This window comes from Rattus rattus, chromosome 16 (assembly GCF_011064425.1).
Source record: "Rattus rattus isolate New Zealand chromosome 16, Rrattus_CSIRO_v1, whole genome shotgun sequence".
NCBI classification, from domain to species: Eukaryota; Metazoa; Chordata; class Mammalia; order Rodentia; family Muridae; genus Rattus; species Rattus rattus.
Window position 1 is genome coordinate 35,075,450 of NC_046169.1, and position 27,242 is coordinate 35,102,691.

The 27,242-nt window shown below is 49.7% G+C and overlaps 1 protein-coding gene across 1 annotated transcript in view; it reads right to left on the reverse strand.

The window, feature by feature from the left end:
- The window catches only part of Med13l (mediator complex subunit 13L), a 204,426-nt gene that overhangs the window by 14,625 nt on the left and 162,559 nt on the right, over positions 1–27,242 (reverse strand). Inside the window, 14 exon segments of the mRNA XM_032886705.1 lie at positions 503–695; positions 2,226–2,449; positions 2,849–3,028; positions 4,980–5,929; positions 8,639–8,844; positions 9,115–9,335; positions 13,649–13,748; positions 16,180–16,304; positions 16,606–16,711; positions 17,620–17,777; positions 17,780–17,844; positions 18,703–19,434; positions 22,098–22,202; positions 24,225–24,387. Coding sequence (XP_032742596.1) covers positions 503–695; positions 2,226–2,449; positions 2,849–3,028; positions 4,980–5,929; positions 8,639–8,844; positions 9,115–9,335; positions 13,649–13,748; positions 16,180–16,304; positions 16,606–16,711; positions 17,620–17,777; positions 17,780–17,844; positions 18,703–19,434; positions 22,098–22,202; positions 24,225–24,387 — 3,528 coding nt within the window.

Consider the following 27,242-nt stretch of genomic DNA (forward strand, 5'->3'; position numbering starts at 1 on the left):
CAACTTGTCAGTTCTACAGCTGCTCACAGGAAGAGAGAAAAGAAACTGTGCTAACAAGTCTCCTTCAAGGTCCCCGAGACTGGACCTGTGGTTGTGCCCAGTCTCATAGTGCACCATGGACGGGTGCGCAGCTTGGCAAGCTCTCAAGTCTTCCTCAAGCTCAAGCGGCTAACGTCAAGGAACGCTGCTGTTTTCAACATGGCTATAAGCACATGTAACCCCAATAAGCAAATTTACAAAACATACATCATAAAAATCAGGATTTAGCCAGGCATGGTGGCATATGCCTCAGAAGGCAGAGGTGGGTCTACATAGTGAGTTCCAGATCAGCCAAGGCTACATTTAAAAAAAAACAAAAACAAAAAACAAAAAACCAACCAAACGAACAAACAACCTCCCCAGAACATGGAGACAAAGACCCACAATGCTGCACCTGCCAGGGAGGAGGAGACTTTCCCACTGTCCTTTACCAACCCTCCCATGCCAATCATTTCCCCTTTACCTAGGTGATGGCGGCAAACTTGAGCATAAAGTTTGAGTCTGGAATGATTGTCACTCTCCTCACTGCTCCACGGCTGGTTAAACCACTCGCTCACAAGCTCCTCTGTCAGCTTCTGTGCCACGGTCTTGCCCACACGCATGATCCCGTCACGGAGCACTTTGCAGATGGGCTTGTGTTGCCCCAGCCGACACATCTGACAGCACATGCAATGGTCACTGACAGCAACCACCCTCCACAGAAGCACGTCAGCACGTCAGCTGGCCTTCCCTGGCAGACACCCCGTCCCTGCAATTGCCCAGTCCTTCCCGCCCGGGTGTGGTCCTCTAAAGAGGCAGAGCAGTTACAGCACCATGTGTGCTGACCACTCTCTAAGAGTCAGAAGCTGCCAGGATACTGGCAGGGGCAGAGAGTTCAGGGAATCAGCTCTAACAAGGGGCGTTCTGCCTGGCTGGGAAGGGGCCATATCCCCCTTATTGTAGCTGTTGAGGTGACAGCTCACTGCGCTGCTTAGCTTTTGTCAATCCGACACGAACGAACCTAGACTAATCTGAGAAGAGGGAGTCTCAAGAAAGGAATGCCTCCATCAGATTGGCCTGAGGGGCATTTTCCAGATTAGTGATGGATGTGAGGGCACAGCCCACTGCGGATGATGCATAAAAAGGCAGCTGAGCAAGGCAGAGAAAGCCAGCCAGCCAGCAGCCTTCTCCCATGGCCATTGCTTCAGTTCCTGCCTCCAGCTTCCTATCCGACTTCCTCCACAATGCTGTACCCTATAAACTGAGACAAATCCCTTCCTCCGTGTGTTGCTCTCTGTCAGTGTTTTCTCACAGCAACAGAAAACCCAACGCTCCCAGAGGACACTGTTATGAGCAGGAGGGGACTACTGCCTGCAGCTCCCTCAGAGCAGGGGTGGTATACCTAACCAGACCCAGTGAGCCATGACACTCTGCATCAGGCCAGAGGGTCATTCAGAAGGGAGACAAGTTGTCTGTGACAGCTCAATTGTGACTTATCAGTGTCTTGTACCTACAGAGCAGACCAGGGTCAGAAGTGACAGTATCCAAGGGTTCACTTCCTGCTTAACATATGCCACTCACTGTATGTCAGCATCCCCTCAGCTCACCTCGTCCTTGTTCACCCAGAGTGTGAGCTCTGTCCTGGAGGATAGTTGACACTCAGCTAGGTCTTCTTTGCGGACACTTCTGTGGATCCCACAAGTGCTAGCCAGCATCCTAAACACTTTACAAATACTGGTTTTGTGTCACGCCATCGGCGCCCTGGTACTGGGTTTACAAGAGCCAGGCCTTGACGCTTCAGTGCAAGACACCAAGGACCCAGGAGTCAGGCCTCTCACAACTGAAGGAGCTTACACACTAAAGATGCAAAACTACCTTCCTGCTTTTCCTATCAATGTGGCTACCAGATTTCTAATCTACCAAATTCTAGTATGAAGATGAACGCAGTAGTACTAAAGCACAACAGAGCATGAGGAATTAAATTTATCCTTCAATTCAGGTATTTCAAGGTAAAGTTTTTGGTACCACTTTCTGAAACTCTTGTAGCCAAAATGCAAACGTAAAGTGCATGTGCCTCCTGTCTCCAGGCTCAACGATTCATCCCTCTTTACAACAAATTCTCTTTAAGATCGAGCTCCAGGTTCATTCCTTCAGTTACAGCCGGATGCAGGCCCCACATCAGAGAGGGAGCCCCACGACATGCTCACCTCATATACAGCACTCAAGTCCCTGAAGAAAGTTTTGGCTCCTTCGAGCAAGGCCTCGTTTTCTGGACACACCACAATGTAAGCAACATCGCGGTGGCCCCCATAGGGCTCCAAGAGCAGCCTCTCCCAGAAGGGCAAGGAGAAGGGTGAGATGGTCAAGAACTCCTTGTCGTAGCCCACCAGCAGCGTGGGGATGGGCAGTGGCTCAGGAGACTCTTCTGAACCTGGAAGACAGTGCTGTTTAGGAAGGAAGGTGAGTCTTTTCCCATGCTGGACAGCTTGGCAGCCCCTGACCCGTGTGACTGAGCCGTGGGGGCCTAGGACATGCTCTGTGGGCCTCCGGCTATCAGCTCACTAGATGGGCCCCAGTGAAAAGCCTCATGAGAGTCAAACCATCTTAGGAAGGGCGAGGAGAGCAAGGGCAGAAAGCAGCAGCCAGGTCCCTTAACAGGCACAGTCTCAGTGTGACTGAGCACCACACAAGTCCTGGCCCTGGAGCAGGAGGCCTGAGCACAGGCACCGTGGGCTGAGGCAGAGGCTACACATGAGCAGAGAGGCCAGGCCTTGCAGCAAGCAGAGCATGGAAGCCTAAAGGAACCTCAGAGGCACCAAGGCTCACTCACCGTAGGTCCCACGCCCGGCCATCTTATGGAACTGCTGCCAGGTGAGTGGCCCCTGCACGTGCTGGATGTTCTCCCAGGTCCTGCCTGTGCGCTTCTTCTGGATGGCATCTTGTAGGAAGGGCTGCAGGGACAGCAGCATGCGCACCACATCTTGGGATGAGAGCATGCTCGTGTCCAGCACTGTGGGAGGAGAAAAGAGCAGAGGACAAGGACGTCAGGGGAGCGTGCCCCCTTCTAGATGCCATCCTGGGTCTGCACTAAAAGAGATGGGTGACCTGGGAGTCAAGAGAAAGGCTCTTCCAAACTGAAGAAACGGTACCTTGCTAACAGGCATAAAGAGGGAAGTAGGTCACACTACTCAGAAGCATTCAACTGAGAAAACTGTGAGAGAAGTAAAGGGATCATGTAAACCTGCTTCCAAGAGTTTTCAGAAGACAGAGGGCCACAAGGTTTCCTTAGTCACCATGTTCCTTTCATTTATACATTACCATTTTGAGGATAAGGGAACAAAAAGGGAGAGACCTAGAAAACCTTGTAAAAATATCCTTGAGAAACACTGGATGTTTTATAAAGAGGCCCTATACTATCTACACAGCTCTGAAATATACCTACTTCTTCCCACCCTAAAGCAAGCTATTATTTATTTTCTCCTCATTGTCTAACTATTTCTTTTATTAAATTAGCGTAAGTTGGGGCTGGAGAGATGGCTCAGCAGTCAAAAGCACTTGTCCTTGCAGAGGACTGGGTCAAGTACCAGCGCTGACATGGCGGCTCACAGCCATCTGGAGTTACAGCTCCAGGGAATCCTCTGACCTCTGCTCATCTCTGCCGGGACCAGACATGCACATGGTGCACAGACATACAAGCAGACAAAACATTCATAGACATAAATCTAAATAAAGACAGTTTTATCACATGCGGGTGGGTACCAGCACAGAAGTGTAGGTGCCCACAGAGGCCAGTGAGGTCATCAAATCCCCTGGGGCTAGAGCTATAGGCTTGTGGGTACTTTGATACGGCTGCTGGGGACTAAACTCAGGTCCTTTACTTGGGAGTACAGGCACTTTTCCCCCTGAGGCCAGGTCTTATTATACAGTCCAGACTAGCCTGGAAGTTGCTATGTAGACCAAGGTAGCCTGAAATTCAGGGATTTCCCGGCCTTTGTTCCTTTAGCACAAGTACAGGCTCCTAGCAACTGTGTACCTCTCTAGTCCCAGCCCCAGCAACTGTGTGCCTCTCTAGTCCCAGCCTGCTGGTTTCTATTTGGTTTTCAGTTTCCCCAGATCTGTCCTTCGTGCTTTCTCTCCTCATCCTATAGTCTGGTGAGAATGCAGACTTCTGTCCTTCATTTACTTTCACAAATATGATGTCACCCAGTGTAACTGTTGCTGCCTGCTCAGGGGCAGCCCTGACCTCCACACATTGGGGTCCTCTACCTCATGTTTCCATCACTTACAATTTGCTTCCACAGGCTTCCTGTGTGCTTATTTAATATGCAACAGTCACTCTCCTAAACAGATTACGAAGTCCAGGAAGGCAGGTGCCTTCCGCCCTTGGTGTATCCCAGAGCAGCAGAGGAGCAGCCTGGTCAGCATTTGTAGAGCCCAATTCCAAACATGGTTGTCAACTGGAGGTAGGTTTCCTCTCCTCCCCAGGGCTGGGCACTGACCACGAGCTCTACTATGGTCTACATGGGCTGACTGGCAATTTTAAATAGCACAAGCCCCTAGGATGTACCCCTGTAACCATAGCAAAGTCACATGTGGTCACTGATATGTAGCATACTGAGCAACCAAAAGGAGAAAATACTCCGGACATGTGTGGTCAGTTCCAGGAAGAGACACCAAGGCAACTGCATACCGTAGGATGACTGGATACCTAGAGGTAGGACTGCTGACTATCCTTTTTACACACTACAAGCTACAAGCATGGCTACAAGCGGCCAGAATGCACCCCCTGCTTGTGGTGTAATGGAATGGCAAAGTCTTGGGAGGCGGTTACTCCAAAAGCTTCAGGAGAACACAGCCCAGCCTCTAGGCAGAGAACACAGCCCAGCCCTCACTTCCAGTCCTTCGGTTATCATGGGCAGCAAGATAACTTCTGAAAGAAGCCTGCTCTCTGGGACACCTACCATTGCTGTGCGGCCAACAGTGTACGGTGGCACTTCTCACCAGCGCCTCGTCCACTTTCCCGCCTGTGGGGTTATCCACATACTGCCTCCCCTGCTCCAATGCATTGACGCACTCTGTCCAGTAGTCATTGTTATCTGCCTGCACCCGGTCATAAGTCCAGCTCACACAGGGAAGTGCATGGCGGCTGCTGGAGGAGATGTAATCCAGAAAGCTGAGAGAGGCGAAGGGCTGTGTGTGCTGATTCTGGAGGAGGAGGAGGAGGCTTATGGGGGGCTCTGGGGCTTTCCGGGCGCCCTCCACCTGAGGAAGCAAGGTGGATTGGCAGGAGGTCTGGCACATCATCAGGCGTCTCTCTGCAGCTTGGCCAATGTCAGAATTCTTCCCAAAAATATCCAGCTCATCTTCGAGGAAGAGCCCCGAGTTGTAACCAAGTCTCCGGTTCACGATCGCACTGAATCCACAGGTGCAACGGTACTGGTCTTCCTTGGAGGAGTCGGGGATGTACAGCCCGACATCTGCCCCCTTGACGTTCATGTTGCAGGCGCAAATGCAGCAGCTATCAAAGTTCCTGTCCTTGAAGACATTCATCACGGAATCTGACAGAATCAGGGTGACATAGAGACTGTGGGCCTCAGGAATTGGCTGCATGGTGGCAGGCTCCACAGAGTTAAGGGGCCTTGTGGTAGAGGGGGTGGAAGCCGGTGACCCCTGATCGGTGCTATCGTATTTCACAGACCCTTGGCCACTAGCAGTGCCCCCACCTCTGGGAGTTCTTGGAGTCCTGGGGGTTCGAGGTGTGGGGACAGAGAATCGAGGGGTAGCTGGAGATGGAAGGACCCCAGCTCCACTGTTGCTGGCAGGGGCAGCGCTGTTGAGCGTCACAGGGGTGTTCATCTGGGGTGTGTTCAGATAGTCTGGATCTGCGAGGCTCCCAACACTAGGCACATTGCTGCAACAAACACAAGGTAGCAGTGAGGGTGGAGTGCACAGGCAGAAGCTGCCCTGCACATCCCACACCACAACCCACACTGAGCATCTGCAATTTTCTCTTCAAAAACAAAAGAAAAAAGGAGGGAGAGAGAAAAGGAAAGGGAGAAGCAGAACATGAGCACAGACAGACAGACACACACAGACACACACAGACACACACACACACTTCCTTTCCACATAATCCACACTACACAGTGCTCACCCTGACCTGCTGGGGAGCTGCTGAGGAAGCTTATGTGGCAGTGGGCATGGAGGAAGTCGGGTAAGGCACTGTAACTACTAATGGTGCTCAGAGTGCAGCCCAGACAGTGCAGCTCCAACAATGCAGGCTGGGTTTGCATCTACTCTACAGCTACGGTTTTGCGTCTCTGCCTGTGCATTTTTCTTAGAGGCCACAACTCTGTAATGATACTGAAGTAGCTGTAACCAAATCCACATTCAAATGTGGTGCTTTCCTAAGTCAGATGGCAGCCCTGGTAAGGCTTGAGTGTCCCCAGCACTGTGTGACTGCTGTGCCCATCTGTCTGTCTAGCACAGGGCTTAGTGTCTGTCACTCAGCAGTCACTGGGAAGGACATACCAAGAGGTCCCTGAGGGTCCCCTTCTTCCTTCAATCTCTCTCAGTTCTGAGACAGACAGGGCAGTCTATCTCATGAGCAGTGGCTTGGGGAGATCACGTCTGCAGCATGTGCATGCCCTGCCACTCTAAAGCTGCCCTGAAGCACACCCTCAACAACTCCCACAGGCCTGCAGCCAGCGCACAGGCTCAAGCTCACTATGCGCACTCGCCAGGACTTCAGTCCTAATGACTCGACACATGAAGCCTGTGCTCCTCAGTGAGCTTCACACCCATTTACTTCCACAAGCCATCGCCCTGCAGTCTTTTAGAACTTGTACCATTGGCTCAGGTATCTGAACCAGGCAGTAATTACATAAACTTTGACTTACAAGGATTTCTTGGGTTCAGACAAAAGCTGACAGAGAAACTGAATGGTGCAATAAATAACTATCTGTACATTTATGGATTCCTTTAAATTTTGCTGGTCAACAAGATCCTAAAATGATTTTACAGTGGATTAAAACAGAACCATGATTGCTAGCTGAAAATCTAAATACTTCACTTGTTCCCTAGGTAGAAAAACAGTTCATCTTACTTAGCAGCCTCATTCTTCCCTGTTTCCTAAGAAGGAACTAGAAACCAATCCTGAGTGAAAAGTGGGGCAGTCAGCAGAGAGACAGAAGCAAGCATCAGCAAGTGTACCAAGCGTGACAGGCAAGCCCAGTGCAGTGGCACTGGAGAGCACAGCAGGACCTGGCAGTGCCAAGCTGGGCCACCTGGTAAAGCAGTTCCCAGATCCCAGGGCTAGTTTTAAGGGAAGCAGAGCTAAGAACCCACTAGCCACATGGTAAGGAGCCAACACTGGCCACAGCCACATCAGACAGTGTGAGCAAAAGCTCTTCCCTTAGCATAGGCTCCACCAGGCCGCCAGTCTAACATCTGGCTGCAGAGGGCATAGGGGGAAGGCGATGGATGGGTGGGAGTGGCCACTCAGAGAGTGAAGACTATCAGAACCTGTCCAGAGAGTCTGGGGCTGAGGCTCCAGGACCTCGCTCAGCAGCTAGAGCCCAAATAGAGCTTGGCAGAGCCCGGCCAGGCACTCGCAGGGCAGCCGGCCTGGCAGTCCTCTCCCTTCCCCACTGCGGTCTGCAGCCATTGGCTGCTGGAACATTCCCACAGCTCTGGGGAGAATAATCTACTGTAAGGAGTGGAAGATCCAGGGCCAGGGCCCTTCAAGCCCACAGTCTTTTCAGGAGGCAGAACTGTCACATGGCATAGGTGCTGGCTTCCAAGTCCAGGGTCCTTCTGCCCCTTCCCACCCAGCTCCTCAAGCTGACACCATGTAAACTGCTGGTGTCTATCACAGACACGTGGCCAGAATGAGCCCTGAGGCAGAACTGGTTTACTCGCTCCTAAGGCTCACCATCTTTGAGTTCGCTGCTGGCTCAGATAGGCCAACATACATAGTCAGTCTCCCTGCCTGACAACCGTCCCTGAGAAGGGGCACGTGCTGGAGCCCACTCATCTCCACAATCCCTGCAGTGAGACCGGCAAAGCGCTGGTCCATCCACACATGCACATGGCCCAGACACACATTTGTGTTTGTAAATTTTTGCTTTATCTGAGGAAGAAGTTCTTTCTTTCGAAGAAAACAGAGTTTGCACTGCTGATACAAATATTGTTTCTCTGGGCAGACGAGACACCAAGTCACCAGCAATTTCTCCCTTTACTTTTCCCAATCACGCCTCAATCTGTTACTGTGTTACCTAACTTTAAAGTCCCACGCTGAAATCATTACCTTACACAAACCAAAGCTCCTCCCACTACTGACAACCATCAGCAACTCCAATCGGAGGTAGGTTCTACGGCAAACGCCACGTTACACTTACACACAGCTCTCTGAAATAATCTTAATTTGTCTACACACGCGCTCACGCACAGAGGAAATTTCATTTAAAAATAAACACACAATCCTGCAAAAGACAACATGGTCAAAATCGAGAGTAAGCAAGAAACCAGTCTGAGCCTGAGCTGCCGTGGCCCTGTGACGAGCACTTGGAAACCAACATGGTGGCATCGCATGCGGTAAGTGGTAGAGCTGCGCACGTACTTGTAGCCGTCTCTAATGGAAGAGGCTGCAGGGGGCATGGGCAGCTGCTCCATTTTCGGAGGAACCGCCCATGAGGGCCGGAACAGACAGGCATCTGGTGTCTTCAGAGGCAGCAGGCAATGGCTTGGCAGCGTCTTCAGTGGAGCGAACATGGAAGAGCCCACGAAAGGCTGGAACTGCGGCACTCTGTGCACGTAGGAAAAGTCCTGTGACAATGAGGGGCTGGGTTAATGCTGGCACAGCAGAGCCAGCCCTGGGTGCTCAGCACTTCCTAAACCCAGGCACAGAATCTGCTGTAGAAACAGCTCTCTACATGACGGAGTGAAGGGAAAACCTAATGCCCTCACTGCTGGTGAGCATCGGTCACGGAGCGTCCGTCTACTGATGGCTCCGGCTTCAACAGCCCTTACACACGCGTGTGTGGGCGCCACTGAGAAGCCGCCCAGCCTTGGGAAAGCCCACACACTGGTCATTACCTTTATCTCCTCTGGCTTGGGACTTCCTAAGCCATCTTCCACTTCCATCCTGAACTCCGTGAGGTGTGTGGGGACCATACTGACCACAGGGCTCTCCATCATGCCCAATGCAGTCACTGTCTCTGAACTCACTCCATCTTTGTAATTCATCACCGGAGAAAATGCAGGATGCTGTTCCAATGATGGAGGGGTGGGGAACATCCTTTGCAAGTCTGCAACTGCTAAAAACAAAATTAAAAGTGCATCTTAACAGCAAGATTCCTAAAAGCTCTGACAAGCAGCCAGGCACAGCAGTATCCACACAAGGCTAACAGACTTTCAAGACACAGGTCACGCTCAGGCGTCCACACGTCCCTGGGACCCCCTCTTCATGCTGTATGGTGTCATGCTAATGCAGTCACCAGGGTCTGCAGAGCATGCTTTTCTTCCCATAGTTGACTCTAAGACCTGAAGGAGACGGGTGGAGAAGAAAGTGAAAGCTCTCCAACTACACTACTTATGAAAGTCTACCTCCATCTCCAGACGTTTATGAAATAGTACAGAGAATAAAAATTATTTAGAGCAAGCCTGGGGGGTGGGTGACTGAATCACACAGTCCTGCTCTTTGGGGAATGATCTCACACTGTCTTTCTAGCCATACAGTTTTAGAGTGAAGAGTAATAATAGTACCCAGACTCTAAGGGCGTTGTCAGCAGGGCAGGGCACACAGTGGCCAGACAACAGCTTACAGTCAGTGTTTAGCAAGCCTGTGCGCATTCCTGGCTTCTGTCCTCAGCAAGGAAGGGGGGAGCTTACAGTACCCATTCCCGCTGTCTTCACAGAATCAGTATCTGAGAACAGTTCATGACCTGGTTAAAGGTTCTGACTCTGAAGCAGGCTATGCCTGACACAGTGCAAGTTGTGGTTATAGAGCATGTCCACTAGGTGGTGCCCTGGGCTTGGAACTGGTAGTTTGTGATTGTCACTTTGATGTTCCCATTTCCATGGTTGTCGCCTTTCCTGAGGCCCCAACATTTAACTAAACACCTAGTCCTTAAACGGGAATAACCTGAAGCAATGACCTTGACTATGCCAATTAAGCCCTGGCTGCTGCCTCTGGCTTCACACCCTTTAGGATCCACGCTCCAGGCAGAGTTCAGCCATGGCAGGAGAGATCCTTCCTCAGGGCCTCACCTACCACAGCAGTCCTTGGTCCCCCTTAGATCTGTAACAGGCATGCTTGCTTTCCATTGGAACAAGAGAGCTTCCAGCAGCTCCCTAGAGGGAGGGAGCAAATGGGCACCTGGAGCAGGAGTCACAGGCGGTGATACTGAGCGACCTTTCAGAGCCGTCCTCTGCCTGCTTCTATAGGGCAGGATTTACAACTTGAAATGCCTGCAATTAAGGAGGTCAGACAAGCCAACTACTGGAGACGATACACACAAGTTATTGACTCTAAAGCAGGAGAACAGTCTCCGATCAGATCAATATATTGTATTTCAAACAAAGGGTAGGATTACTATACCGGGTAAAGGCCGAATGGAGAAATGTGCACCACACCTCTAACATCTCCCCAAGCTGAAGCACAGCAGCAGCCCCACGACTGAGCGCGGGAGGAAAGCACACTTCTCTTAGAGTAAGAAGAGCAAGCTTGGAGCTAGGGCAGAAGTTTCACCCAAACAAGGCTTTGGAGAAGGAGCTCTATCTGGGGGAGACAGGGCCCACGAGACGAAGGCAGAGTGGTTGGGAAGGGCTGGGGAGGAAAAGTTCAACAGGACAATAAAACAGCCTCTGTGTGTTTCCAGAATGGAGTCCCACACTCTAAAGACTAACTTTAACCCAATGGTGGCAAAGCCTTTAATTCCAGCAATGCTGAGGCCGCAGGAGGCAGTGGCTGGGAGATCTCTGAGTTCAAGGCCATTCTGGTCTACACAGCAAGTTCCAGGGCAGCCAGAGCTACACAGTGAGAATTTTTCAAACAACAAAAAAAAATTACAGAGGCTGGAGAGACGGCTCAGCAGTTAGAGCACTGGCTGCTCTCGCAGAGGACCCAGGGTCAGCTTCAGCACCCACATGACAACAGCCCACAACTGTCTATAGCTCAGGCTCCAGGGAATCCAACACCCCAGCCTCCAAGGATACCTGCACTGCGAGCAAGCTCAGCCCCCCCACCCCAACACACACGCTGTCACACAGTGAAAAATAATAAAAACGAAACTGTAGTAAACTTTAGGACATGTCAGTCTTTCTGCGAGGGAGGTCACTGCCTTACCAATGCTGGGAAGTCAGCTCCATGCTTCAAAGCCTCTGGCACCCTGTTCATCTCTACAAAGACGAGACACGACTCCAGCGGCCACAGGCCCACTTTACGGAACAGCCCACATTCTCACCATCAGATACTCAGGGAGACCCCACTGTCAACCCCATGCACACTGCAAGCTTGTAGAGAAGGCAGGGTTCAGGTGAGCGTTTCGCCACTGCATCTCAGCACCCAGGAGTGAGGTGACACATGGTGTCAGCTCCCAACTAGGAGCGCACCGAATGAGAACGCTGCTCAGACAGAGCTCTACGAGCTGACCCAGGGGACCCGTGTGTGGGGAGAAAGCAGAGAGCCTGAGAATCCAACGCCAGGCCTCCATATGTGCCTGGCCAGCACGAGGGATGCTGCTCCTAGAAAACGGCACGGGCAACTCCATGCAGGACTGGAGGGTTGAGCCCTGCTGTTCCTCTCAGCTGCCTCACACCCTCCACCCCATCTCAAGCCACTGGCTCCTTCTCAGGATCCTTCTGCCTCAGAGCATAGAGCAGAAGCCCAAACACAGAATTAAACAAACAGAATGGTCCAACTAATTTTTTTTTGTTTTCTCTAAGATTCATTCTTCAAAAAAGATATAATTTCAGAGAAATCCATAGATAACTGGTCTGCTCAGTGTATTGATCCTTCATTGCTACATGCACAAATTAATACTATGGGATCTTTTCCTTTCACCTGCATGTGCTAGCTCCAAGTTGCTACTGGGAGTTCAGAACACAACAGAACTGAACAAACGGAGACAGCTGTACACGTGATCACACAACTCTAGAGAGCCCTGGAAGTGCCTATGACTACTCATTCTGAGCTACATTAAAAATGGTTTCTGATGGGGCTGGAGAGATGGCTCAGAGGTTAAGAGCACTGACTGCTCTCCCCGAGGTCCTGAGTTCAAATCCCAGCAACCACATGGTGGCTCACAACCATCCCTAATGGTATCCGATGCCCTCTTCTGGTGAGTCTGAAGACAGCTACAGTGTACTCATATGCATAAAATAAATAAATCTTTTGAAAAAATGGTAGCTGGTACACTAGGCCCAGCAGAAATTCCTCAACAAAATTACTTCCATGGGGCCTAAGCAGATGTCCCAGTTACCCCAGTGTGCAGCTTCTTTGTACTCTGCGGGGCGGTGCCCTTGCAGATACCACAGTCAGGGAAGCAGAGCAGAGATGGAAACCAGCCATGCTGCTTACACTGCTACTGCTGAGGAGGGGATTCTGTGTCTGTCTCTCACCCACCCACCCTCCGTCCCTCCGTCCCTCCGTCCCTCCGTCACAGACTCACTTAGGTCTTATATTGGATCGTGCTGGCTCTTGACTTCAGTGCTAGTCTTAACTCACTGTTCCAGCCTGTACTTTAGCATCAGATGCTGAGGCCATTCTAACGCAATCACCTTTTAAACAAAAATACAACACTGGTACACAGTGTTAAGGACCACACTGCAGGATGGCTGCCGTGAGTGGCCAGCCTATGCCCTCATAGGCAACAGAGAGGACTGGCCAGCTGATTAGCACATGTGAAAGCCCTTGCCTGACCCACCCTGAAGTGCATGTTTCTTTCATGTGTGTCAGCACCCACAGCAGCGGGCTGGCTATCACTCATTTCTTCCCATGTCATGAGTAAGAAGCTGTGATCTACTCAAACTGTCACAACCCAATCTCTGCGCACGCACATCCCACTTCTGCGTCTGAGCGAGTCAGACTACATTTACAGGGTCATAAAACTTTCTGACTCATCCTGTGACATGGTGGTTTTCCCCTCAATTTGTTCTCGTTACCAGCTGAAGCGAAGGAGCAGGAATCACAGGGTGATTTGCAATGGGGTGCGTCTCCCTCAGGGTCTACAGGGCCACCCTGTCTTTCCTCTCACTGAGGACCCATGTTTTCTTCAGGTAAACACAACACTATTTCTGTCCTCCTGTATGCAAGGTATTAACACCAGAGGCCTCAATGAGAAAACTAAAACTGCACAATGATTCCTGACAACCATTCATTATCTCTAAGTCAGTTTAATTTTTGAAAGCAGAGTGTTTTCTGTAACTTCTTTGAGTAGCAATCTCTGAAGTTAAGTGGACAGGACCCCCTGCCCTCTCAGCTGTGGCTTCACTTGGTCTGACAGCACAGCAGAGGGGCAGCAGTGAGGGCATTTTTGTCTCTGACTGGCTTCCTGCCTTCTCAGAAGCATTGACTTCTTAGGCTTTCATTCTCAGTGGTAACCATGTCAGCTCAGGCTCCTGCACCTACTTGGAGGGTAAGGGCCAGCAGCTCTTCCGTCCTTCCCAGGGGGCCGCTCCTCAGTCCCAACAGTCGGCATCTTAGATGAGCGGAGAGCAGGGGACACGGCCTGAGAATAGAGTTGTACTGTTAGAACACTGATGCGCACTACCAACCCTTTAAGATAGAGCGGCACATCCTCATGAAACGCCCACATCCACCTCTAGGCAGGGACGAGCTCACAGGCATCTCCAGGAAGAGAGACAGCTGTGTTCAGGGCCTGGTGGGAACACTACCCAGGCCTTCAGGCATGCTGCCTCCAGGTCAAGACCAGGGCAGCTTTACCAACATAGTAGCCGGCCGGTATTCCAGCAGTTGCTGGCCCTGGGTCTGGCTCTTCCTCCTTGGGAGGAGGCAACTAAAACAGTGGCCCTGTGCTCCCCAAAGCTACAGGTTTAGGTTCTAGCATTTCCATTTAAGAGTTAGCCCTCTCTTCACAAAGGCAGCCCCATCTGAGAGACTCTGAGTGCAGACAACTGACCAGTTACTCAGAACAAGGCAAGTTCCTGACTAGGAAAGAGTACCTTTAAGAACTCAAATAGGCTGGTCATAAAATAAAGTGTATCCAATAACGTAAAAGAATAGGTTTTGGGGAGGTTAAGAGCACTGACTGCTCTTCCAGAGGTCCTGAGTTCACTTCACCACGGGGTGACTCACTTCGAGTGTGTCTGAAGACAGCTACAGTATACTCATACACATTAAATAAATAAATGAATGAATGAATATATAAAATTTTAAAATAAATTTAATAAAATTTAATAAATTTAAAAAGAATGGATCTTACAGATCTAACACCTTTTATTTATACTTACATAATATACAGTTGAAATGTACATTTAAATTCAAACACATCTGACTGCTCGGCCAGCTGCCTCCCTCCCTCCTCTACTTACTAGGTAAATTAGTTTTATCAATAGATGCTGGAGGAGAAATCAAAGAACCCCTTATTTCAAAGAAATAAAAATTCAATTGAAAGCATCTCCTTTGTGTTTAATATTGCTTAAAATATATTCCTCGAAGAGCCATTTCTTCATTAAGCCCAACAGTAATTTATAACTTGTACAGGGAATGAAGTCACAGGCCCAGAGCAGACAGCTCCATCACAGCGCCTGCCCTTCTGCTCCTTCTGCTTGGCTGACTGGATCGCCTTCCGCCCATGCTTTCCTCTCCTCAGCACCAGAAGCCCCTGCCCCTCCATCCCAGCTCAGCCTGTGCTCATCTTCCTGGGAGTCAGAATAAAAGCGGAACTCTCCAAGGTCCAGACCAGCAGCAAGGGAGTCACCTCTGCTTGTACCACCGTTCACACTGCCGTAAGGGAGCGCGTCACCTCTGCTCAGTCAGTGTTCACAGTGGCATGCCCTTTCCTTTCAGGCAGTAACTGTCTGAACTAAGGCCGCTGTGTTCCAATGCACACAAATATCAAATAGAATTCTTGTTTCCTGCAGTTCAGACTTAAAAACAAAAGAGTGTACATCTTCCCCCAGCTCCACACTCAGCAGAGCCCTGGAAGTCCTGGAAGGTAGACAAGCCAAGAGCCCATCCCTAAGAGCGGGCCACAGATGAACAGGCTGCTGGCCAGTCCACAGCGATTAGCTGCTTCTCTCTGCTGTCCAATCAGGGTTCATTCCACGCTCACCCAATGCCCTGCCCCTCATGACCCCAGTCTTTGCCCTCTCCAGTCAAATCCACTTGTCAAGGCGGCTGCCACCTCACCCTCAGTAGCTATAGCAGCACTGAGAGGGAAGGCCTAAGATCTGTTGATTAGCTACGGTTGAGTTTAAAGTTAGAAATCTGATCCCTCCTTAACCCAGTGCTGCCCTGCCCCCTCTGCACTTCAATGGTCAGCATCCTTTAATCCTGGCCGTGAGGCTGAGCTCGGCAGTAAATACATCTATAGGCTGCTTTACCTTCTTGAGTTCTTAGCATAAAGTCAGTAATTTAACCAAGTATGTAAACTTGTTAATTGCCTCAGTTACCTGTCACAAAAGAACTGATCATCAAATTGTTTGAAAAGTTTACATAGAATAGATGGAGAGGAAGATTAAGTAAATAAATGAAAAAGAGAAATAAATGGAGTTCTTTGAACAGAGTGTGTCTTACTCAGCTTAGCCCCCTATGCAGCCTCCCTAGAGAGAGCGAATGCTAACATCTGCCCAAGGGCAGAGATGACGGGAGGATGAGGAAGGATGAGCTCCCTGCAATCGTGTGTCTACATCCACTCCCAGCACAGCACGGTGACTGCACACTCGCTCTCAGTGACTAGGTGAAGGAAGGTTGGGTGATTTGGAAAAACCTCCTCTTAAAAAAAATACGAAATATATATTCCTTTAGCCACATGATATTCAGGAGGGTTTATTAAAATAAATATGAAAGATTTTAATATCTACACCTATGGAGAATAATGGTGTAACCAAAGCACCAATAAGCAGTCCTCAAAGGGACTCAGGTGCTGGTCAGCCCGCAGCACGGCGGGCCTCACGGCTGCAGCAGAGCAGACTCACCCCAAGCTCGTCGTCATCAGAGTTATCAAAGATGTTGTCTAAGTCGTGCAGAGAAGGGGCCAGATCTGTCACTTGGGTAAGGCTCCCGGAGCCAGCTCTGCCAGCAGCGTTGTCCTGCCGGACATCTGTGGGAAAGGAGGCAAGGAGGAGTGAGCCGGCTCTCGCCGAGGGAGACAGGAAGGATGGACTGGACCTCAGTGTCTGAGGTCTGCTGGCAGTTCCCTCCCTATGTCCTACTTAGATTTAGACATAATTATTTCCAACTATGCTTCTCAGCTTTGAAACGAACCAAAAGACAAACCACGAAAACATTAAAGTTGTGATCAAATTACTGCTATAGCAATAGGAATAGAATCTTAAGTGGAAAGAACTCCCTTTGCATTTTACTTTAGCAACAGTCCAAGTGAGTGATAACAATGTACACACCTGTTTTAGTAGCAGAACTGAAAATAGACATGGCATTTTTCCCATCAGGCACCGGCGTGGAATGACCTGGTGTAGTGACATCCTTGGTACCAAATCCATCCTCTGACTGTGTAATAAATTCAGCCAAACAAAACACATGAACAGCAACCCAAAGTGTGGGATATGAAGGAGAACACAAAGAATTAGCGCGGCGATGGAACCTGTTATGAGCAGTGTGGGAAACCATGGTCTATGCAACCAAAGGGAATCAAAGGCAGGCAGGCCCTTGCTCTGCACTGCACAGAATCAAGAAGGCCCATCTCTCGCAACCCTCTAGGTGTCCTCAGAGACTCGGTGGTGCTGGTGGACCTCATTGAGGACCTGTCCTGGCATCCAACGCAGTCTTTAGTAATTGTGCCAATGTTAAATGACAGACCAAGCCTCTGGATCTACACAGACCCTGCACATTGTCCCCTCGACTCGATTAGCCTCTTTAACCTCCATCCTACTCTTCCCTACTCTCTCAGAAGGCTTCCTTAGATGGCTAGCCGGCAGGCACACCCAGCACTCGCTATCATGGCAATGGAACCAGAGTGGCTCCCACTGACGGCTATGAGCAGTGCTGCTATGGAGTCAGAGAACACACAGGCACAGCTCTCAGCACAGTGAACTACACACTCCCTAAGAACAGACACTGCCCTCAACACTGTTTGCTTTACATCTTAAATCCTGTAAAAGAAATAAGCAGGGAGCACAGGCCAACAGTAATTAGCATATGAGAGGAGACATGCACGGCATAAGGAACAGCCCGGAGAACACGCAGCTTCCTTTATGCTCGGCTGACTCTGGGACAAAGGTGAGCCATGAGGTAAGGAGGAACAGAGCGCTGCTCCATACAGTAGTACCAAGAGCATGAGTATGAGGACAGAGCAACCAGGCAGGACCACCTCAGACATCCTGCCTCAGGACTCTCCCACACACACTGCCAACGCCAAAACCCACAGGCTGCTGGGCTCGTGCTGTGGTAAATGGTACCTTGTTCTTTTTCAGGGAGTCCTTCTCCGTCCCCTGCTTGCATTTCTTATTTGCTGTGAAGATGTACTTTATGTCACCATCCTCAAAGGTGTATGGGTCATTGACTTCTCCCAGAGTGTCTCCAGGCTGCTGTGACAGAGGTGATGGGTCCAGGAAGGGAGCGGCTGCACCTGAGGCTGCTCATCCTGCCAGATTTTGAACCGCTTGTTAGGTTGTGCTAAGAGTCTAAAAGGGAAAATAAGTGACAATTTAATAAGGTAAGTGAAACTGTATCTTTCTTAACATAGTATTTATGACTTTTACATTTCTTTTTATTAACTTTGTGTATGTGCATGCACATAATAGCATGTGAAGGTCAGAGAGCCGACTCTCTCCTTTCTGGGGATTAAACTCGGGGTCAGGCATGGGCAGTGCTGATGTGGACTCATCATGAACATAAAAACTTCACAGATAAGAGAAAGTCTCCATGCACAGTGCTAGTTCTCCATGTGTTTGCCTGCTGAGCATTCTCTCTAGCCCAGTACTTATCGTTTAAAAGAAAGCTGAAAGTGAACACTGAAAAGCACTAGTAATTTCCAGTGTTGTTGTTTTTGTTTTTCAAGATCTTAAGCATGATCAGGCAAAGCTAAGGCAACTTCCTTAGCCCATGACCAGATTCTTCAGAAAATATGGGTCATGCCCCCCACCCCAAGTACATCAGCTCTGTCTCCTCAGTCAGCAAATCAGCACAAAGATGAGGCTACAGGTCACCTGCACCAAGGTTCAGAATGGTGAGTGGCTCAAAGGTACAGAGAGCACACCTTCCAGACAGCGCTGGGAAGTGCAACATGGGAAGTCTCTTCAATTACACTCTGGACTAATGGATAAATGAGTCCACAGTATGTCCTGAAACGCCACGGCAAAGCCGTCACTATGCCAAGTATTGTTAAGTCTCATGAAGAACAGGGAGTTTGATTCTGAGACATTCCCCATTTGCAGAGTTGACAGAGAGAGTAAAGATAGCAAAGACAGAAGACACTGGGTGTCCAGCCCCATCCCACAGAGAAAGCGAGGGTGTCCATCCCCATCCCAGGGTCAGCTCACCTTTGCAGGGCAGTGCTCTCGGGGCTCACATCCAGTACAGTGTGAAACCTCTCCCCCTGCAGCTCTGGAGGCCGGAACTCAGCATCCTCACTGGGTGGGAGACGAAAACTCTGCCACCACCTGTCTGACGACTCGGTGTATGAAGGCCTGAGCCCACTGTACAAGGCTGTCTCACTGGCCTCTGCCATCAGAGGCAGTCTTTGGCCTACAAGGACAGTTCTGTCCTCTAGAGCGGAGAGCTGCTGAAGGTCTAGCCCGTTTCCATAGAGGGCAGGGTTCACAGGGACAGAAGGTGGGTCCAAACTCTCTGTCTCCTGACCTCGTGGCTGAGGGCTGAGGGTGGGGGGCAGAGGGGAAATGGGGGAGTGAGGTGAATCCATAGGATTCAGATCCATTTGCTTGCTTGTGTTTCTGGAAGGCACGGCCATTTGCTTATCATACTTCCGACTGCTTGACACCTCTAAGGAGGAGTCTATCCCTGCCAGCCCTAGCTTCTGTCCAGGCGCATCCTGCTCCATGCATAACTCTTCAGCCACAGAAGGCCTGTGGTGGAAGGGCACCAAGGGTCTCTTTTGCAACTTGTCTCCTTTTTCTTGTCTTTCTGTGGTCTTGTGCTTGGAAGAAGCAGGAGGTGGTAAGGATGAAGAGGGTGGCGGTCCTGCACTGAAGCCTGGCTGAGAGAGCGTGGGAGGTCGGCTGGGTCCTACTGCACACCGCTTTAAAAGTTTATGCCTACAATGAGAATTAAAGTCAACACATACCCAGGGACAGATAAAGGCATGATTACAACGTCCCCAGACAAGTGTCTCTGCTAAGGGGAGACTCACACCTCTGAGAGGCTCCAGAATCCAATGTGCCTATAGACACTAAGATACACGTGCTGGGCAGGAAGTCAGGAGCCACTCATATGTAAGGGCAAGCAGATGACCATGGACATGATGGGAAGTACAACTTACTATCCTGCTCATCTTGAACCTTGCTATGAGACAGCAGGAGCTACAGTCTCTCTCTGCATCTGAAGACTGCGAGACTAAGGGACCAGAAAAGGCAACAAGGAGAAATTCAATGTCTACGTCTCAACTCTCTGACGGTCATACACAATGGCTTAAATGATTTGTGACATTGCACACTGGGAATAAAATCACTGTGGTCCAACCTCCAAAGACTATGAAACCAAGATAAACCAGAACACTTGACAGGACCTATGGCCTACTAAGCCTTGCCTCTCACTGTGCATCTGGGAGGGACCAGGAGACAAATGTGAACTTCAGACACACACATGAAGATGGGCTGGAGCTCAGAGGTTGGAAATTAGAACACGTGTGAGAGCCCCGACACATCTCAGTGAGGATGCACACCTATTCACACTTGGCAAACACAGACCTGAGGAACGGCTTGGTCAGGATCACTAAATGATGCCAAGTTCTCTGCACAGCCAAGTTCCACAACAGGTCAGCCAGCTTCCCCGTCTGTAAATCACTCCAGGGAAGATGGCAAGCTCTCTAGTGGTGCAGTGGCGACTCTGAGGCCACTTGGGTGGCATTAAATTACTGCTGCACTGAACTAAATGATGCCCTCGTGGGCAGTAAAATGGATTTGTGTGGCATGATGGGATGGTTTAGTGGGACAGTAGAATAGCCGCCCTGTTCCGTTCAGCCATTAAAGAGTGAGAGGAGTCCGCCCTTCATACGCTTGCAATTCCACAGCAGATAATCTGCAAACACTCCGCCCAAACTGTTTAAAAACTAAATCTTAAAAAAAGGAAGAAAGCAGAACCAAGAAGCAGCCGACTTTGAGTAAGGCTATCAGGGACAGTCCAGGCAGAGGCGTGCTCCATGTACCAGGGTTTCTAACTGTCACACACGCATGGGCACTCTCCCCAGGACAGTTAGCTGCACTCATCTTCTGGCGCAGTCCTTACGGGGACTCTTCAAAGGAAGGGTTTGCTGTAACGTGTGAGCTTCTGAAGCTGCCTCCTTCAGCTCCACAACGTTTAAGAGCAGAAATGTGCCCTGCACCGAGAGAGCATGTGCAAACCCCCAGTTACCAAGGAGCCCGCAGCAGGGACAACTTGGCAGAGCAGCCTTGGAGAGAGGGCGTGGTCAACAGGGAGGAGGAAGCCTACAGCAGAGCCAGAGTGCGAGACCCAGGAAGAGCCTGGCTACTAAGAATCTGCTGAGAACTGGAGCAGCGGTCCCAGAGCACGGGAAGTAAAGCACTATTTACTAAATATACTGGCGGTAATTCTTACAAACGTGACACTAATAAGTAAAAGTGTTTTAAGAAAAAGTCTAGATTGTAGAAAAGATCAGGAAAAAGGAAAAAAAAAAGGCAAAAGTCAAACTGACCATAGTTTATACCTCACATCCTTGCCCCACCTCCAACTCCCAGTAGCCAAGAGTGAGTGTGTGTGTGTGTGTGTGTGTGTGTGTGTGTGTGTGTGTGTGTGTGGAGAGAGAGGGGGGATTGATTCAGCTATACGTGCCCTAAGAGGGGGAGAGCTGAGTGCTCTCAGTGAGGACCCGAGTGAGGACCTCTCCTAGTGAAGCTGCACAGCAGCCAAGCGTGAGTGTGACTGGCTGAAGGAACAGGGGCTGCCCACCAAGGCAACACTTGGTGAGCATGGGGCCAGAGAGACTGGAACACGGGCCAACGTTCCTTCCTTCAAGTCAATGGAGAGAGTTTGCATTCCCTCAAGTCAGCCCACCAGTACTGCAGTAACGGCTGAGCTGAGAAGTGAGTGGTTGGTCGCCTTCTCGACAGACGGCCCTCATTCCTAGAAGGTCCATGGAGCTCATGATTCTATGTAAGCTTCTAGAAGCTCTGGAGCCGTAAGTGTAAAGCAAGGCCGGCCAGCTCTCAGCTGGACTGGGAGACAGGATTACCTCCCTAAAACTTTAGAAGCCATAACAGCCCGTGTCAGTGAGACCCGCCCGTGTACCCGCCTGTGTACCCGCCCGTGGTAAGGGTGTTAAGTCAAGGGGTAAAGAGGGAGGTTAGAGGCCATGCAGACAGTCCAGAGACAAGCAGCTGAGATACCGTTAAGGCGGTGGCTCTTGGGGTTTTAGCAAACTCCCTGTCCCTACCAGTCACAAAGATCCTCAAACAAAGGACCCCAAGAGCCACTGCACCCAGGTTCTGCTGACTCCAGCCAGCCAGGGTTCGGTACTAAATCTGAACCCTGGCAATAAACACCACTGCACGGAAGACTGGATGGATCCCTTCCTTCTGTACAGAGGACATTAGAGGGAACTCTGAGATGAAGGGGCCCGTGCGGCTGTGGCTGGCCAACATGGACGGTGCTGCCTCTGCCTCTGCCTCTGCCTCTGCCTCTGCCTCTGCCTCTGCCTCTGCCTCTGCCTCTGCCTCTGCCTCTGCCTGAGAAGCACACGCACCTGGAGCAGGAGCAGCTGACTCTCTGGGTTGGGTCAACAAAGTCCCAGGCAGCAGGACTGTGAGCGGGCTCTTCCTCCCCAGCGGGCGCTGACATCTGGCTCCTCCTAGAAAGGGTGGAAAAGTGACTGTGTACACACATGAGCTAACTCACTCCACTACAGACAACAGGGATGAACCCTTTCTACAATGTAATGGCTCCTGCTGATAAAGGAGTTCAGAGGGACGAGGAGGTAAACAGCCTGTCTGCTATGCACAGGGAGGCAGCTTCAGACGCTCCTGCCTGCGTAAGCTCATCTTACATTTACACAGACAGGACGGACAATGGACAGCACCCACTCTTCCGCTGCCTTTCAAAAGTCACTTCTGCTGCATGAGCAAGGCCTGGGTTTAGTACCACCCACTCACATGCCCACTACCACTACCATTCACACACACACACACACACACACACACACACACACACACACACACACACACACACACGATATATATAAAGTCACTTAACATTATGTAAGAATGTTTAAATTTCCGTTTTGGAAACATCTACGAATTATACATACTCTGTTATGCTGTAATCACCCGGGAAGCTCCTACATTAAAGTTAATGTTCTAACACTCTAATGTCGTTAGTAACAAAGCCCCTGGAAACAAGAGGCCAAGCTCTAACTCCTCACTCCCAGCAGCTGATGCCACAGATTCACCGGGTGACCCTTGGGAGTCCTCGAGGCAGCCTTCTCTACCTACCTGGGCGCCTCGGCTCCTACTCGGGCCAGTAAGAGAGGGATGTGATCTGTCAGGCACAGCAGAGATGTGAGGCTGCTTCTGAGTGAAAGCAGAGGATGGTGGGTAAGAAATACTAACTGAAAAATTACCTAGGCACTGAAGATAGAAGTAAAATTATTTGTACTAATTATTCTGAAGGAAACAGACTATGGTTTTGTACACAATTATTTTAGGGTTTGTCTAGCGCATCTCCAGTGGCCCATTCTAGAATCAATTCCTCTGACAGTAAACATTTACCATCAGTTTGCTAAAAGCCTGAGCCAAGGCAGCTACTGAACCCGCACACAACTCTGAACAGCACTCTTTTACAAGAGTTGGAGTTATTTCTAAGTGAAAAGTTACTGTAACAAGAGCACCAATGGCAGACTGGAGAGGCGACTCAGTGTTTCAGAGTGCTTGCTTGGTCACAGAGGGCCTGAGTTTGGTTCCCAGCACCCATGTCTCGCAGCTCACAGTTGCTTACAACTACGTGTACTGGGGATCCAGCACCTTCCTTGCCCTCCACAGGCTGTTTTTAAAATAATATTAGGGGTTACAGAGACGGTTGACAGAGGGGTTGAGAACACTGGCTGCTCCTGCAGGACTCTCAGGGAGTTTGGTTCTCAGAACAGTAGTTCACAACCATCCACAACTCCAGTTCCAAGGGGTCTAATATTCTCTTCTGACCTCTGTGTCAGGCATACAAGTGGTGCAGACACTCATGAAGACAATACCCAACGCATAAACGTAAAATAATATGTATATGCACACAGAGACACACAAACACACGCGCACAGACACACAAGGCACACGTACATGCACACACATGCAAACTTACACAGATACATTCAGATATATGCAGCACATACACGGGGACACATAAATGCTCACACAGACACACACACGTGTACACACACAGATACAATATCTAATAAAGCAGGAACACAGCATCATCCAGGTGTGCACTGCTGGTGAAAACCCAAGGCTAACTCAACAACTGTCCAAGAAGTTTGTTTCCCTCTGTAACTGGGAACCACTCAGAAATCTGCACAAAAAGAAGGGCAGACCCTGAGTGCCACCTGACAGTCAGGGCAAAGCTCTGAGCTGTCCCTGTTGGCAGATGTCACACCAACACTGTGATTTTCTTATGATCGAGAACCTGAAATTATCCATGATACATAAACCAGGTAAAGCAAGTGTCTGCTTTTAGCATCTTTGTTTCATATCATATTCTACTGAGTTTAAACTGTGAGATGACAATGTGGACATCTTCAGGTTTGAGCACACGGTTGTACATGTGACTGACTTGCCCTCTTCATCCTGCGATCGAGGAGACTTGACTAACCAGGATGCACAGCACGTACTTAGACTGGGCCCTGTTAAGGATGCACTCCTTCCAGACTCGATGGACCATGTGACTGTGGAGTTTAGGAGGGATCTTCTTTGATCTCTTTGGACTGTGCGTGGCTATCATCCCCCCATCGTGGGACCCGAGGTGACTGGCAGCGCTCTGCACACCGCTCTCGCCTGGAAAGCAAGCACGATCACAATGTCAGGACCACCATAGGAGCAGGTGGCACCGAGGCTGTTGGAAATTTCACCTGCCTAACCTCAGATCCGTGAAGCCTGGTTTCCCTCCCTCGCTTCTGGCAATCACGTTATCTGCAGGGATGAGAGAATCCTCTCCTCAACTCCCCCCACCCTTCCACACACACACAGTAACCAACCAATATCAGCTTGCCTAGCTCTGTGTGTTTCCCCTAAAGCAACACACATGAGAAACGTGCACACCACCTGGGAAGACGTGCACAGCAACATCTCACCCCTTATGTTTAGATGCAACTTAACGTATAAGGAAGGGAATATAATTGTAATATTAAAAATGCAAACATTCATTACTTGTCCTGATTTTAGGAACTAAACACAACCAGTGTATTTTGGGGCAGATAGAGCAGCAGAGACAGCTCTGTGCTCATTCAGCTAAACAGTTGTGTAATAAAAGCAGACAGTACACAGCAAGAGAAGAAGTTATTAGCACCCTAGTGTCTAGAACTGCCTGCCTTACTCCCAGTGTCAGTTACCTGAGCTTGGCACTAAAACCCAGAAAGGATTTTCTCCAAGTTATGTTCCCAGATAGAGATTCACCGGCTCCCCTCAGGGGTCCAGTTAATCTGTCCACCTGTTGATGGGTGGCCTATTCCTCCTGGCCACGCCTCCGTGATGGTAGGTGACAGAAGTCTTACCATTCCCATTTCAGTGGCCAGCCAAACGGCAATGTCCAGTTAACTCTAGGGCTTCTCTTATTTGACTAATAAATAGACTATGAACTCTGTTCTCAACAAAACGAGCGTGCAAGACCTCTTGAGCAAGAGTGTCAATGGCGAGACCGAATAATCTGCACTGCTCCCTTGAAAATCTTTCAAATGTCCCTTATGACACAAATTACTCTCCATGATGGCTGCATCAAGGCCATGGCTTTGCAGGATGTTTAGGTTTGTCCCCATTAAAACATCAAACCATTTTAAACAGCTGAAGCTGCCTTTCCTCCCAAAAGCACCAACACTGGAGATGGAGTACAGGAGAACAAAACCTGGTATTTGACTACTATCTTAAATTTAAAAAAAAAAAACAAAAAACAGACTTGGTTGCCATGCAAAGGAATGAATTTCTTTTCCCAATGTTTCTCTAGTGCCTTTCCTAAAACCTAGACCAAGAAATCATCAAAGTGGAGAACAAGTCTCAAACGCCCATGGCAGCGCTATGAGCAGCAGAGTAAGGAAAGAAGCCTTCACCGGACTGAAGGCTGCTGCCTCTGAGTTCCCAGGCCTCCAAAGAGACAGGAAGACATGGCTGTCTGAGAGGTCATGGTGATCTCAGCAACACCAGCCAGCTTGACCCAGCTGACGTCTCAGAGGAGCAAGGCAAGCCACCTGGTACTGCCTCAGTGACTGACAGTGAGGGCTCTGTTCAGCACTGTACAAAGGGGCACTTGGGCGAGTTGATTTGACTACACAGACACTAGAACCTTCAGATGGTTTTAGGGAACAAGGAACAGTGGAAGGGCATTTCCCAAAGACTCGTGCAGTGTGACACATAGAGCAAGTGGAAGCAATGTGAGGATGAGGGATATGAAGGCTACAACAGACTTATCACAGACAGCCTCTTGCTTTGGAACTGAGAACTTCTGGAGGTCAAGGCACCATACATGCAGCAAGCATTTCATTTTAAAGTCAACACAAAGCTGAGCTGGAGAGATGGCTCAGTGGTTAAGAGCACTGACTGCTCTTCCAGAGGTCCTAAGTTCAATTCCCAGCAACCACATGGTGGCTCACAGCCATCTGTAATGGGATCTGATGCCCTCTTCTGTTGTGTCTGAAGACAGCGACAGTATATTCACACAAAATAAACAAATAAATCTGAAAAAAAGCTAACACAAAACTTACTAAGAATCTAGGGGAGGAAACTGATAAACTAAAACTGATAAAAATTTAAAGTAGTGCAACTGTTAAGAATACAAAATTTTAAGTAAAATTCAAACTATTCAAAATACTGAAAGATGGGGTCTTTGAGGATCACTACAAAAGATAACGAAGCATTTTCCTTTCAATTTAGTTGTAATAAAACAGATCAATGGCTAGCCACTTCTGAAAGAGTTGTGCCAATGCTCTGCTCTCTGAGCTCTGTGAGTCTAACGCAGGCTGGGAAAGGCGAGCTGATCCAGAAGGGTGCACATAAGATGCTGGCAGCTGATCTGTGCACATCTTCCTGATGCTAGAAACCATCTCTCAACCATGGACAACACACGACACACGTGCCAGGGGATTTCCAAGGAAAGCAAGCTGACTCCAGCCAGGACTGTTAATACAGGAACCCTGTCACTCAACAAAGTGGACAAAAGGTTCTCAGTTCAAGCACGCTCTCCCTTGGGGTGGGCTGGGGTTCAAGCACTCTCTCCCTTGGGGGTGGGGGGGCACAACTGTCGCAGATCAGCACAGGACTCAGGACCCGCTCAGAGTCCTCATGCTAGTCTAACATGTCTTACAGTGCAGAAAGAGTCACTGCATAGTTGTCCTGCAGGAGGAACTGTGAGCCAGGCTAAGGTCCCGCCTACCCCTGGGCTAGTGCTTGTGAGTTAACACCGACGTCCACATGACCTTCGGGGCATCACGTCCGGAAGGCTTTTCCAGAGACAGTTAGCTCTGACTAATCAAGGGTTCACCCTTCCAAGTCAACTGAACAGTGGTGACAGGGCGGGTGAGAACTGCTGGAGGAAGCAGGACCCTGGAGACATGTCCTTGGGACTGCAGCCTGGCCCTGGCCACCTGCTCTGTGTTCTCTTTACTCTGTATCCAACAGGAAGCGAAGAACCGCCCCCATGTCCT